Consider the following 14696-nt stretch of genomic DNA (forward strand, 5'->3'; position numbering starts at 1 on the left):
TCTGTCGTAGCGATCACATGTGTAAGCTGATGCTGGCCTGTCGGCTGCCGTCCCTTTTCTGCGAGCTCGCTTTTCTGCTGCAGCAGCTGACAGTTTGTCCTCACCAATCCGTAGCTGATTCTTGAGAGTGCTTCTCCATCTGTTGCGGTCATCTGCAAGGCCCTCCCAGGACTCAGTGTTGATCTCAAGTGCCTTCATGTCACGTTTGCAAACGTCTTTGTATCTCAGCTGTGGGCGGCCGATGCTTCTCTGCCCCATGGCGAGCTCTCCATAAAGGATATCTTTTGGGATGCAACCATCTTCCATGCGGCGAATGTGGCCCAGCCAGCGCAGCCGACGCTGTCTCAGCATGGTATACATGGTCGGGAGGCCAGTGCGAGTCAGGACATCAGTGTTTGTCACCTTGTCTTGCCAGGAGATGCCGAGTATGCGCCGTAGGCTTCTCAGGTGGAAGGTACTGAGCCTTTTCTCCTGATGAGCATGTGTGGTCCACGCCTCACTGCCATACAGCAAGGTGCTGAGGACGCAGGCGTTATATACAGCCATCCTTGTCTTCGTGGTCAGCTTGGGATTTGTCCACACTCTTTGTGTGAGGCGGGCTAGCGTTGTGGTTGCCTTCCCGATCCTCTTGTTGATCTCGGTGTCAAGGGAGATGTTGCCGGTGATGGTGGACCCAAGGTAAGTGAATTGATGGATGGCTTCAAGCTCATAGTCATCAATGGTGATGGCTGGTGGAGATGGTGTATCTTGGCCTAGGACATTTGTCTTCTTGAGACTGATGGTCAGACCGAAATCTTTGCAGGCCTGGGAGAAGCGGTCCCTTAGTGACTGCAAGTCCCGCTGGGTGTGGGTCACAACTGCGGCATCGTCAGCAAAGAGCATGTCTCTGATGAGGGCTTCGCGGACTTTTGTCCTTGCTCTGAGGCGGGTGAGATAGAAGAGCCTGCTATCTGATCTGGTCCGCAGGTAGATCCCTTCTTGCGCTGTGCTGAACGCATGTCTCAGGAGAAGAGCAAAGAAAATTCCAAATAGGGTGGGGGCGAGGACACAGCCTTGTTTGACACCGCTGCGTACGTCGAAGGGCTTGGAGAGGTTACCATTAAACTGCACTGTCCCTTTCATGTTGGAGTGGAAGGACTCAATCAAGCTGTGCAGTTTTGTGTACACAGATGTGTATATGTGTGTATGCGTGAAATGGCAATTTTTTCATGCATTTGTTAAGAATCATATAATAAAGCCTTTGCAAATCCACCAAAAATGTGACTGACAAAAAAAAGAAAAAGAAAAGGAATGTTACGAAGTTGATAGGAGCAGCAAGATGACATAATCCAAAAACATGGATATCTCACACACACACACACACACACACACACACACACACACACACACACACACACACACACAGAGTACTTGTATGGTTGATTTACACCCTAACAGACAGATAGCATAGAGCTCACATAGACATAGTGCACCACTGTTATTTGTATAATTTGAATGTATTTAAAAGCCATACCTCAGAGCCACAGCATACCCCATGAACACACCCCAATCTTTATAAAGCTGTGTGATTTCAATCTTGCAGACCTGGACTATACATGTAATTTCTATGGTTGCAGACACATTTACAGCCCATCATGTGTGACAAGCAGTGAGGCGTGAGGTGTGTGTGTGTGTGTGTGTGTGTGAGGGGGGACAGAAGCTGTCACTGTGTAATAGATGTCTGCTGTCTCCTCCACCCCCACACTTTGCCCACCACCACCCTCCTCCCAGCTCAACTGTTCCCTGTCATCGCCACCACCACTGTCACCATCTGTCATGCTGGGGATGCTGACTGTCATCACAAACCATGGGGTGTGGGGCCTCAAGATAGAGGCTGCAAGGAACTGTGGGGATGGGGTGGGAGCAGTGGGGGGCAGTGTGTCATGGGAAGGTATGGGCTGTGTCTGCTTTTTTTTTTGTTTGTTTTTTGTTTGTTGTTGTCTTACTTAGTAGATGATATCTTTGCCACTAGTGATGATATTATCCCTTCTGTTTTACTCTCTGTTCCGCTGTGCTAGAAACACCATACTAGGGAATTCAATCACGAAACAGAGTTCAGGAAGTTGAGAGCCCTGTGAGATTCTCTACAGGAATGTGATTTTCTAGCCAGCTGACTTCCTTCAGCTTTACAGAGAGAGAGAGGGGGAAGAAAGGAGAATTTTCCACATAAAACCAAATCTGTCCACAAATATCCACATGAAAAAAGGGGTGGGGGGGTGGATGGGAGGGATGCTATCAGGTAATATTCTATGGATCAGTTTTATGGTCCCATTCATTCCTGGAGAGATGAGAACTCCCAGCTCTTGTCAGCAGTCTGGGTGCGTTTGTGCAGCGCTGGGTTGTCTGCTAGGTATAGGAGTGATAGTGATCGGGAAAGACAAGAGAATGGGGTTTGGTAGCAGTGAGAGAGAGAGAGAGCATGGAAGAGTGAGTGAGAGGCATGGGTCGATGAGAGAGTGTGATATGTAAGGTGGAACCTAGCCATGGATGGGTGTGTGTGTGTGTGTGTGTGTGTGTGTGTGTGTGCCAGTTGGCAGTTCTCCATTCCCTCCCCTTTATTGGAACCAACTTCCATGAAAAGGCGTCATATAAAAGATTGAGAAATTCATTCACTCTGTTTCCTAGGAGCTGGACAAAAGGGACCATAACTCCTCCTCCATGCTGTTCCCTGCTGTATCATCCTTCCTTTAACCCCATACATCTGGTAATTACATGTGATAATCTTCAGTCAAGCAGTGCGCATTTGACTCATGTTCAAATGTCGATCAGTTGGTTTTTGTTTGGTTGTTTGGTTTTTCAGTCTATATTATGCCATGTGTATGTGTGTGTGGAATCAATGACTGTAGATGAATAAAAAGTTGATCCATTTGTTAGTGAATTGGTAGAATCGGTTTTCCTCAACCGAACAGTGTATTCTGATGGAGTCATATGATGTGAATTGAACAAGAATTCTGTTGGGTTCAGCATATGTAGACAAGCAGTTGGACTCAGTGTATGTAGAAAAACGATTGGATTCATTGCATATTAAAAAAAAACAGTGTATGCGTACTGTATCATTTTAGATTGTTAGTATTCATTCAGGTAGATAAATGAATAAAATGTAGTCCTCAGTGTTCTTTTCACAGGCTGGCTATTATGTCATATCAAATGTGAATATCACCTTGTTCTTCTCTGGAGGAGTCATATTGATGAATATGATGGAGTTTGTTATTTTCACCTGTTGTGTGATAGTGGATGTGATAGGGTTTCTTCTTTTTCATTTGCATGTGTTTGTGAATGGGATAGTGGTTTCCATTTTCACAGTTTGTGTGATGTTGATTGTGATCTTCATTTTCATTGTTAGCATGATGTTGATTGTGATCTTCATTTTCAGTGTATGTGTGATTTGATCATGGTTTACATTTTCACTGTATGTGTGATCTTGATAGCCATTTTCATTTCCACCATTTACATATTGATTATGGATTTCATTGTTACTGTTTCAGTAATGTTGATGGTAGTTTTAATTTTCATTGTTTGTCTGGTGCTTGTTGGGTTTGTTATCACTGTTTGTAGATTGTGGTTTTGATGTTGATGCGTTTTCTGTCACACTCTGTGTGTGACACTGGTGGTGTTTTCTGACTGACTGACTGCACTCTGTGTGAGACAGCCAATGTGATAGTGTTTTTGTTTTTTTCTGTTAAAGCTCTTATGTGATAGTGAAAACTTTGCTGATTTTCACCATTACTTTGAGAGGGACAGATGGTTTTCAGCATTAGGTGGTTCTTTGAAGTGTTGGGATCAGTGGGACAGCAGGTCACCTTTTTTTTCACTCTGGGAAGAGAAACCAAAACAAAGAAAAACTTAACCCACTGGCTTGCTTTCAGTTTGTTGTTACTGTGTCTTGCTCAGCATTTGCCAAGATAAAGGGTCTGTTGGTGGAGGAATGGTCTGAACAATCATTGGTGTTTTCACTAGTCTGAGCTCTGGACCATGGAGGTATTGGGATCAGTCAACCGTATAACAGTCTGGGCGGCTCATGCAACTCTTAACTAGCGAAGCTTACAGCCCTGACACTTGTGGCAGAGATATTTAGCACTGTGTGGTCCTTGTGTTGGATAGTCAGTGCCCTTGTATACACTTTGCAAAACCTGTGGTTTTTGTTTTGTTGTTGTTCATCAGAAGAAAGGTGTATATGGTGCATGAGGCTGAAGTATGTGGTAGTGTGTGCATTACAACCATTGGACATTTATCCGAGGTGATTTTGCAGGCAGGAAGAACTATCCATATAGGGCAGGAAGATTGGAGGATGTGACTTTTGTGTTGTGTTAAAGTGTTGCTGTGATAATTTTTTGCATTGAATGATTACTTGTGGCAGGAGGTTTTGCATTGCAAAGTTGTTAGTCTTTGTGGTAGATCCTTTAGAACGTGGCAACATGCACTGGCTCCGTCTGTTTGGCAGATCTTGCTTCTTTCAGTTCGGTTCTGTTTTCACTTCAGTAGGAGTTAAGGCTGGGTGGACAGGTAGTGTGGAGCCTGTAGAGGACTGGTGTGTCTTGTGATGATGACGTCAGGGGGACGGGCGAGGGCCCTGCCTATCAGCCAGTGTATGTTGTGCGTGTGTGCCTGTAGTTGTGTGTATGAGTGTGTGTTCGTTGTTTTTTGTTATTTTTGGGGGGGTGGAGGCTGGGGAGGGGGTGTATTAGTGTCCAGCTGTAGGGGTACACAGTTGTTATTGGATCTGGATGTGACATCACTAGCTGTTTTACTCCTTTGCACAAATCATACTGAGTGATATAAACATCCAGTTCTGAATTGTTCTTCTTTTCTTTGTTCTTTTTTTTCTTTCTTTTTTTTAAAATTTTGTATTCAGGTGATAGTCACTGGTAGGAATTATGGGAAAAGGTTGTGTTTTTTATTTTTTATCTTTGATACCTTCATGTACTGGACCTTTTCTTTCTTTTTTTCCCCCTAATCTTTTTTAAGTAAGTAGTTACGACTTAGTATGTTTTGTGAACATATTCTGAGCATGGTGAAATTTAAACACCATCCCATAATCTGATGATCATGTCTCTTTTTACAGTATGCAAATAAATGAGAGAGCCAAAATCTTTTCTTGCAGTGTTCAGTATTCAGCAACAACAAAATGTCCACTTTTATATGCCCTTGAATTGGGACACGTTTTGATAGAGATGATGTTGATGGGTGTGGCCTGCTTTGTGTTAGAAGTCCAGGACCTTTGTAGGGATAACAGCCACTAGTGACTTCAGACCACCTGCCTCCTGGGGATGGACTGATTTATGTCTTCCACAGAAACACAGGAGAATGGTGTAAAGTCATTAATTATGAATCTGTAAAAATATTTTTTACTGAAGCAAGGGACTGGTAGTTCTTTGCCTTTAACAGAAAGAGGATAAAGTGGTTTAGACCCTTTTTAGAGAAAAGAGATGAAGAGGTTTTCAAGTGTATGAAGAAAAAAAAGGGACAAACAATTTAAAATTTATCATAACACTGGACAAAGGGGAAGAAGAGAGGAACACCACTTGATACAGTCCATGCGTCTTTCCCTCCCCTTCCAGTCCCCCTGTCACAGGCAGAGCGTGCAACACACATTAGGGAGGTTGTGCAGCCTGCTTTCGTTGTGGACTTTTCATCGCTCGCAGTGTGTGAAGTTGGTCATATGATGACACGGGCAGCCCACCACTGTAACTGGCTTCTCTGAGTTTGCACTGCTTTTGTTTGGACAATTTTTCGGCAGAGTTTATAAATGGATTAGTTCTAATACGTTATGGCAGATATATGACAAGAAACACTCTCAAGATAAACACAGAAAACTAAAGCAAATTATGGGTGTGATAATAAAACCAAATATATCTTGTAAACTTGCAAAAAATTGTCACCGAAAATGTTCAAAATCCTTTCGTCAAAACGGCGATATCCATGACGAAATTTTAGCCTTTCGGTGACCTGGACAAAAAAGAAATGGAGATGCGCATACACACATGGTTCTCGCTAAAAATAAACAGGGAGTCCCGATGAAAATCCAACAAAAGTGGGTCTGCACACCCTCCCTATTAACTATGCCCATGTTGATGTGTGTTTATGGCAGAGACAACAAGCTGGTGTCCCCATCAATGTGTGTGTGTGTGTATGACTGACAGGAACCACAACCAGTTTCTGGTGTTATACCACCATTGCTGAGACACAGAAGTCTCATGCTCCATCCTCAGAAACCCTCCAGTTCTAACACTGACCACATTCTGCTGTAGTGCAGTGCTCTCATATCAGCGACTTCAGTTCTGTAACAGTGTTGCAGTATGATATTAGTGACCAAATGCTTGTACCATTATAGATAGTGAAGGAGCACTCTTGTCATTGACAAGTACCATGGTAGGTACAGAAGGACGTATGTCAGTGCCATGTACAGTGATTGTACATAAGCACTTATGTTAGTGATTGTGTACCACAGTACAGATCCACTCATGTTAGTGCCATGTACCATGATAGTACAGAAGCACTTCCGTTGGTGACTATGTTCCATGATAGTACAGTAGCCTTTATCAGTGCCATGTACTGTGATAGTACAGAAACTTTTATGTTGGTGACCATGTACCATAGTACAGAAGCATTTAATCAGTGTCATGTACCATGATAGTACAGAAGCACTTATGTTAGTGATCATGTACCATTATAGTACAGAAGCACTTATGTTGGTGACCATGTACAATGATAGTACAAATGTGCTTATGTCTGTTATCATGTCCCATGATAGTAAAGAAGCACTCATGTTAGTGATTTTGTACCATGATAGTACAAAGTTTTTGTTCTTATTGACTGTCCCATAGTAGCACAAAAGCACTCTTATTGGTGACCATGTTCCAGAGAATAACACCATCAGTTGTGTTTATGATCATGTGCCAGTGCAGTATGGTAGCACACAAGTACCAACAATGACCAGTATGGTAGAATAGCCAACATATCATAACTTGCGTTCCTCTGTAGTATGGTAGTGCTTGTGTGATTGACCTTTTGGTGACCAAGTCATTTGATACACTGTGTAGCAGGTCAGTAGATTCTAGAATCAATTGTTGATGACATTTCACTCTGTAGGATTTCTCATATTGGTGATGATGTTTGCATTGCAATGCAATAGCAGTGTTTTTTGTTGACTGTGTTTGGATGTAGCGGAGCAGCATTCATATCAGTGGCCATGTTGGTGTGCAGATGCACTGAATAGTCAGTGACGGTGTTAGTAGGAGGCTGATTAATTAGCTGATTTCACGTATGTGATGTGTTGTTGCCAGTTAGCTGTGTGTCCATGAGGGAAGGGGTATGTGCAGTATTCAGTGTGAAGTGCCACAAAAACCAAAGCCCCAGGCACACAGGGATGTCAGCAGATGTCCACTTTACTTCCAGTGGGGGATCAAGGCCAGCGCTCAATGTAACTTGTATGACTGATGTGATTCAAAGTGGATGCTATGGAACTAACATCACTTCATGTGATCAGCACAGCATCCACATTCACAGCAATCCATGTGGCGAGATGATACCGGCCTTGTGTTAGTTTCCTTCTGTCGAGCTGCTGTCTTGTTTTCTGCTGTTGTTCTTGCATGTCAGTTCACAGCTGCTTGTCTGCTGTTCTCTGTTTTCTGCAGTCATTCTCGGCTGTCTGGTTTTCTATTTCTCTTCTGCAGTTGTTTGCCATTGAGTACAGAATAGAGCAGCGAGCACAATTCTTTTTCTTTTGCTACTTTGCACAAGCAGTGTCAGCTTGGCCTCTTTCTCTCTCTCACACGCACACCCTTCTGCCTCTTTGTCCTTTTTCTCCCGGTCATTCAAATTATTTTGCTGTGTCCGTTCTTTCTCTCCTGTCCTTTATTACCTTGTTATTGTACTCCGTTGATACTGAAAAACATTCAAGTAACTTATGTGTAATAGCATAGTTGTACATACTGTAGCTATAATCTAGATTGGATGTATGTAAAAGGGGAAAAAAAAAGAATGACATTTGTGTGAGATATTGAAAGTTAAAAACACTCGTTTTGAAAGCAAAAATTGTGTCTGTGTTATTATTATTGCGTGTTTTTTGTGAACTTGTGGTCAGTTCAAGGAGAAGACCTGCAAAACAGGAGGTAAATAATGCTGCCTGTTCTGTTAAAGTGGTGGTCAGGATCCAGATTTTGCCTGAGGTCTGAAGACTGCATTCAGAAGCCCTAAGTATGTTTTTCAGTTTCAGTTTCTCAAGGAGGCGCCACTGCGTTCAGATAAATTTATGTACGCTACACCATATCAGCAGATGCCTGACCAGCAACATAGCCCAACGCACTTAGGCCTTGAGTGCATGCATATATATTTGTGTACCTATCAGAGTGGATTTCTTCTACAGAACTTTGCCAGAGGACATCATTCACATTGCCATGGGTTCTGTTTTCAGTGTGCCAAGTGCATGCTGCACATGGGACCTTGGTTTATTGTCTCATGTGAATGACTGAACCTCAAGTTTGATTTTCCAGTCAAACTTGGAGAAAGGACGAGAGTGGGATTGTTGGCTAGTTTTCCACAAACACCACCATCTATATGATTGTGTAACCACCACACACACTAACACAAATACACACACACTTCTGACCCCTGTTGTGGCATGGGGGATATAAAGTAGCATCATTGGTATTGTACACCAAAATTAAAACAGCAATTAAAACAATGAAATGTTTGCTAAAAACAGGTAAACGTGATCACATCATCAATATAGTTTCTCCCATTTTGATGAATGCCCCCACTTTCAAACACACTCTCCTCCCTGCTTTCAACAAGTTGTACAAATTTAAAACTGGTTTTAGATGAAAAAAAAAAAATCTTTGGAATGAACTTATTTTGAAGATAGCAAATTTCAGGCATTCCATAATAAAATGAAATTCATCTCCAATCACATCTATATCACAGTTAGGACAAGCATGCAGTTCACAAGGAAAACTATGACATCAACCAGTCTCAATACATAATTTATGACTGTTACACCTGAACTGGATTAACAATAAGACATAATATTCAGGTGAAAAATTGCTACATGAACACACTTGCATGCACACGCGTGCACACAAAACTGGTACCTTTTCACATACACTTGGTGTGAGATGGCTGAAATTACTCGAAGGTAGATCTGACAGCTGATCAGAACAACTGGAGCAGACTACAGGCTCTACTGGAGTTGTTTGATGGAGTCGAGAAACGCTGTCCTTTTTGTTGGCACTGCAAGAAATAAGTTCACTTCTTTGTTTACAAAACACTCTGTAATGGAGCACTGTAAACTTAACATGATAAAAATCAGCCAAAAAAAAAAAAAAAAAGTTACAAATATCGCATATTGTTGTCACAACACCCCTGAAAACGGAGTATGGCTGCCTACATGGCGGGGTAAAAAATGGGCATACAGGTAAAAGCCCACTCGTGTACAAACGAGTGAATGTGGGAGTTGCAGCCCACGACTGAAGAAGAAGAAGAAGAAGTCGTCACAAAGGAGTTAACATGATTATTTACCTGCTCATTAATGAAAATGATTTTATGATAACTGTGATAATGATAAAATATAACAGACTGAAGAATGAATGTGTTTGCAAAGGAAGGAAGAGAGGTCTAAGAACAAGTTAGGTCCCCATGGCTTTTTTAAGTGATCAAAACTGATATTAACATAACTGAAATGAATCAATTGAATATAAAAGCAAATAACTTTGTTTCGGTAAATTGTCAACTGAAATAGTGATCATATATTCAAAGAAAAAAGAAAAAGAAGAAAATTTGCTAAGAATGATTTATTGAAAGAATGTTTTTTTGAGATACTGGTGCCATGGCATGATTTTAAAGACAGCTGAACATGTCTTCAGAGACATATTCTGAACAACTGAAGCCATTGTCACCAAATACCAGACACTGCAATGGTCCATGTGTGACCAGTTCATTCACAGTATGGTTAGAACAAGAATTGTTGGGGAAAAAAGCTCTGATGATAAGAAACAAGTTCTGGAAACTTTGTCTTTTGGTGGGGTACTGGAACAGAACTGGATGATTTTTCAGATGACATGAAACCATTGATTGTACCATTAAGTTTACATTAAGTTCTACCATTTCCATTTCCTTTAATACATCCTTCTGAAAACTGATGAAGGACAAACATTGATACTGAAAATGTACTTCAAACCACACACACACGCACACACACGCACACACTGACGCACGTGCACACACACACATGAAAAGCATACAGCTGTGCTGAAGATACCCATACATGTAGCATACGGTGATGCTCGTGATGCCCACACTCACAGCATACAGCGGTGCTCGGCTACCCACCACGCAGCATACAGTGGCGCTCATGATACCCACACTCGCAGCATATTGCGGATTTCAAGATACACAGACACAGCACACAACTTTCATTTTTCAATGTTACTGCATCAGTTTCCTGCACGTGTGGGTATCTTCGGCTCTGGGCTCTTTCTGATAAACAGAACCTGATGTGTGTATCACAAGGTGGCAACATGTTCAGTACAATACTCTCTGTCTGTGTGCGCGCGCGGCCCACAAGCGCGTGTGCGCGTGTGTGTGTATGTGTGTGTGTGCTTTTTATCTGATGGCTTGGTTTTCTTTGGGTGGAATTGGGTGGGATGGGGATGGGTATACGCTGTGAATTAACAGGGTATTCTAACACTAACAGAGTAGTTGATACATGCCTGCAATGGAGTGCGGCCCATACTCACTCTTCCCCCTTTGAACACACATGACTTATCTAGGAGGACAGTCAGTGACTTTGGCTGGTGTCTATTTTTTCCTCTATATTTCATTTTGTTTCTTTATCTATATTTGCTTCTCTTTTTTTTTCATTTTTAGATTTATGAGTTCTTTTTCCCCTGAGGCCTCACTGAGCCGCACCTCTGTGAGTAACTGCTGGCCAGGTATCTGCTTTGCAGATGGGGTGTAGAGTGTATGTATTTGTCTGAACGCTGTGACCCCTCTGTGAGAAACTGAACTGAATTCTCCAGTCTCTCTCTTTCTCATTTTCTCTCTCCCCTCTCTGTCAGACTGATTCTCTCTCTCTCTCTCTCTCTCTCTCTCTCTCTCTCCTAGCTCTGTCAGATTGTCTCTCTCTCCCAGTCTCTCTCTCCGGCTTTCTCTGCCATGTCTGTCTGTCTGTCTTCTTCGTTCGTGGGCTGCAACTCCCGACCGGTTCACTTTGTATGTACACGAGTGGGCATTTACGTGTATTACCGTTTTTACCCCGCCATGTAGTCAGCCATACTCCGTTTTTATCCCGCCATGTAGGCAGCCATACTCCGTTTTCGGCGGGGTGTGTGCATGCTGGGTATATGTTCTTGTTTCCATCAGTAACCCACCGAACGCTGACATGAATTACACCGGGATCTTTAACGTGCGTATTTGATCTTCAGCTTGCGTATACACACGAAGGGGGTTCAGACATTAGCAGATCTGCATATATGTTGACCTGGGAGACCGGAAAAATCTCTAACCTTTACCCACCATGTGCCGTTACCGAGATTCGAACCCGGGACCCTCAGATTGAAAGTCCAACTCGGCTATTGCGCCCGTCATCTGTCTGTCTGTCTCTCTATTTGCATTTTGTGCGTGTTTTTCTTCTTCTTTTTTTTATGCCCAGTGCTGGGTGAAAAAAAAGCATGTATGTATTTGCTTTTATCTCATTACCATAGTAAAATAAATTTTCGTTTCGTTTCGTTTGCTCAACTGCTGCTGCTACTACTGCTACTACTACCCTCGGTTCATGCTCTCAGGGTACTGGCACCAAGTGATGCTTGTGTTCCTCCAGCTAAATATCTGGCAGATGTTTTTTCCCCACTGAGATGTAAAAATAATACATAATAAGCAATGCAGGTAAATGGTTTTTTCCTCATACAAGATGGAGTTTTGGCCTGATCTGCAACGGTGTGGATCCAAACTGGAGAAAGATATAAGGGAGGCAACTCTATCTTCGGAGCAGACGATCAATTATTACGTTTGGGTGTTGCCTTGGTCTGATAAACTGTTGTCGTCAGCAAACTTGTGATAAAAACTCTGATGAAAGGTGTGGCAATAGAACTATAGTGGAGCATATTTTCACCAGCAATTTTTTACGCCTCTTTTGCACTGTGTAGTTTTTGTTTTAGGATTAACAACACTTTACAGAGTTTCGAAGAAGGATCGAAGCAAGGGCCTGGCTGTCTGCCATTGATTTGTGATCGATTCGTCCATCTTTTCTTGAGCTTGAAACAAACTGACCAGAGCGCCAGTTTTATTATTTAAAGGGACAGTCATTGATGCAGGCCGTTTTCTTATGGGTTCATCTGCAGTGGGCGTGTTGTTGCTGGGTGTGGATGACAAGAAATATGTGGACGGCTGCTACAGAACACCAATGCGGACAGAGCGAAGCTCGATCAACTCTCTCCCAAATATTGAGCTGGGTTACATTTTTGACTACCTGCATTGGAAAGACAAGTTGAATTTGTTGAAAGCTATTCCAGAGGTTTTCCGTGTTATTAAATCTCCGCTTGGTTGGCGGTCATTCCGAGCTGGAGAAAGGCGAAGCGCTGACAGACAGCAAGAGGAGCTTGCATGTGTCCACGAGTTTGGTTGTTTCTTTCAGCACTGCACTCTGTGGCTAGGCAGACCCTGTCGGAGCAGTTGGGAGTGCACCTGTCAGTTTGATGCGCTCAGCATGGGCAGTGTGTTTCCGGTGTTACAGGCTGTAGTAGACAACTGTCAGGTGCTCAAGTCTTTAAGACTGTACCACCCGTCTCATGTTATCCCACAAAGCTGTGATACCCAGATTTTCAAACAATATCAACAAGCCATTGAGAGGCTGTTGCTGTATGCTGCACAGAGAACACACTTCAGGCTTGAATTGTGTGGGCTGCAATATTCACAAGATCACATCCGGCCAATCTCATTGCGGTTTTTGGACTACCATATCTCCAATCGGCAGGTACTTCAGATGGTGAGAGTTCTGGACATCACACGCATCTCTGATACTCGGCTTCATTCGGTCACACCTCTGACATGCCTGTATACCATGGTATGCTTGTGCACCTTGAAAGTGCCCATCCATTGCATCAGTATGGCAACAATACAATGTCTAGTGAGTCAGCAACTGACACATCTGTACCTGTTGAGTGATGATTCCACTGCTGATCATGACTTCCAAGAACACCAACACCTCATGTGGGATAGTCTGCTGTTGCCCAGGAAGAGTAGGTTCAGTGTCCATTACATCTTCAAGCAACGTACCATTCAGTCCAGTGATCTGACTGTGAATCCTTTTGTGAAGTCAGTGTGTCTAGATAGTGTGTGCAATCCTTTGACACAAGACTTCATGATGGACTTGGCTGATCTCTATGGCAACAGTTTACAGTTGCTGGCCATTACCCAGAGTGGCTGGAAGCCAGAAGTGCAACTCTCAGACCTGGCCCAGTTTGCAGCTAAATGTTGTTGCCTCACCCACTTTCTGTCCACAGTGCCCCTGCCTGCTTCCCTGCTGTTGTCACTGGCACACAGTGCTCCTAGTCTCAAACAGGTGCTGGTGGTGGAACAGGATGTAGAGGGGGTGGCAGAGGTTGCCTCAGAACTGTCACAGCATTTGAAATGGAACTGGAGGCCTCATGTGTCTCCTGTCACATTCCATGTGGACATCTGTGAATTGTCCTTCATTCTTGATGACTTTACCCTGAGGGGATATTGACAATCAGTATATGTTGTTTTTTTAGTTTGTTTGGAGTGTGTTTTTTTGGGTTTTTTTTTTTTTTGGTTGTTGTCCAAGCAACCACAGTAGAATAGAGCTTTAAAAAATGAGGAGCTTCTTAGTATGTTTTATCGTGTCAAGCAGAAATGTCAGGATGATAATGTGTTAGTATATATTGCTTGTTTGTTAGTATATATATTGCTTGTTTGATTTTGTTTGTGATGGTATTCTTCTCTTCAGATTGATAAAAGTAAAGCTATGCCTCTGCAAAATTCTGCAAATTTGCCATTTTACATTGATCTACATATATTTTTTTGTTTATTTTGTTTTTATCTTTAGGATTATTTCTGTGAACTGCTCAATTTCTGAAATGTTTTGTATGTGACAAATTGAGTCATCTGACTCCTTATCAAGGCATTCCTGTGACAACCAAGACCTTGGGGGTGGAGTCAGTTCTGGAATCTTAACTCCTGTTCTGTGCTGTACTGGGAAAGACTATGGGAATCATTACCACTTTCTTTCCATACAATTGTCTCCCTGTCAAAGGTTATTGCTAACTTGTGTATTGTAAATTTACTTGAGAAAGCTCTAAAATGCCAAGAGACCACAAATCCTCTTATTTTTTAACAAAATGAGAAGGCAGGGTGGTCGGTGGGTGGGCTTGGAGTGGGGGGAGGGCAGGGACAAGTTTTGCCTGCACTGTGTTGTGCTGTTTTATTGCAGTTATTTTCTGTTTTATGTTGTTTGTACTGTTTAGTGTTCTGTACTGTGCTGTGATGAGTTCTATTTCTAACTTCTATTCTCTAATTCTGTATCACATGGTACACTTTTTATGCCAGTCAACTACTCTCCCAAAGGAGATCATCTTGCCATTATGCATAAGTCATACTCTTGTTGATGAGTGGTTATGATTTATTTACACAGTATTTCTCTAAAT

The 14696-nt window shown here is 42.5% G+C and overlaps 2 protein-coding genes across 11 annotated transcripts in view; both read left to right on the forward strand.

The window, feature by feature from the left end:
- The window catches only part of LOC143282797 (phosphatidylinositol-binding clathrin assembly protein-like), a 63771-nt gene extending 55698 nt beyond the window's left edge, over positions 1–8073 (forward strand). For all 10 annotated transcript variants that reach the window (XM_076588566.1, XM_076588569.1, XM_076588571.1 and 7 more), the window contains one exon: positions 1617–8073. The gene's annotated coding sequence lies outside the window, so the exon portion shown is untranslated. The remainder of the gene's footprint in view (positions 1–1616) is intronic.
- A 3959-nt stretch (positions 8074–12032) lies between these two features.
- LOC143283307 (uncharacterized) lies at positions 12033–14370 on the forward strand. The gene has a single exon (XM_076589492.1). The coding sequence runs from the start codon at positions 12359–12361 to the stop codon at positions 13757–13759; it is 1401 nt and encodes a 466-aa protein (XP_076445607.1). The 5' UTR covers positions 12033–12358; the 3' UTR covers positions 13760–14370.
- Positions 14371–14696: the final 326 nt, after the last annotated feature.

This window comes from Babylonia areolata, chromosome 6, assembly GCF_041734735.1.
Source record: "Babylonia areolata isolate BAREFJ2019XMU chromosome 6, ASM4173473v1, whole genome shotgun sequence".
NCBI lineage: Eukaryota > Metazoa > Mollusca > Gastropoda > Neogastropoda > Buccinidae > Babylonia > Babylonia areolata.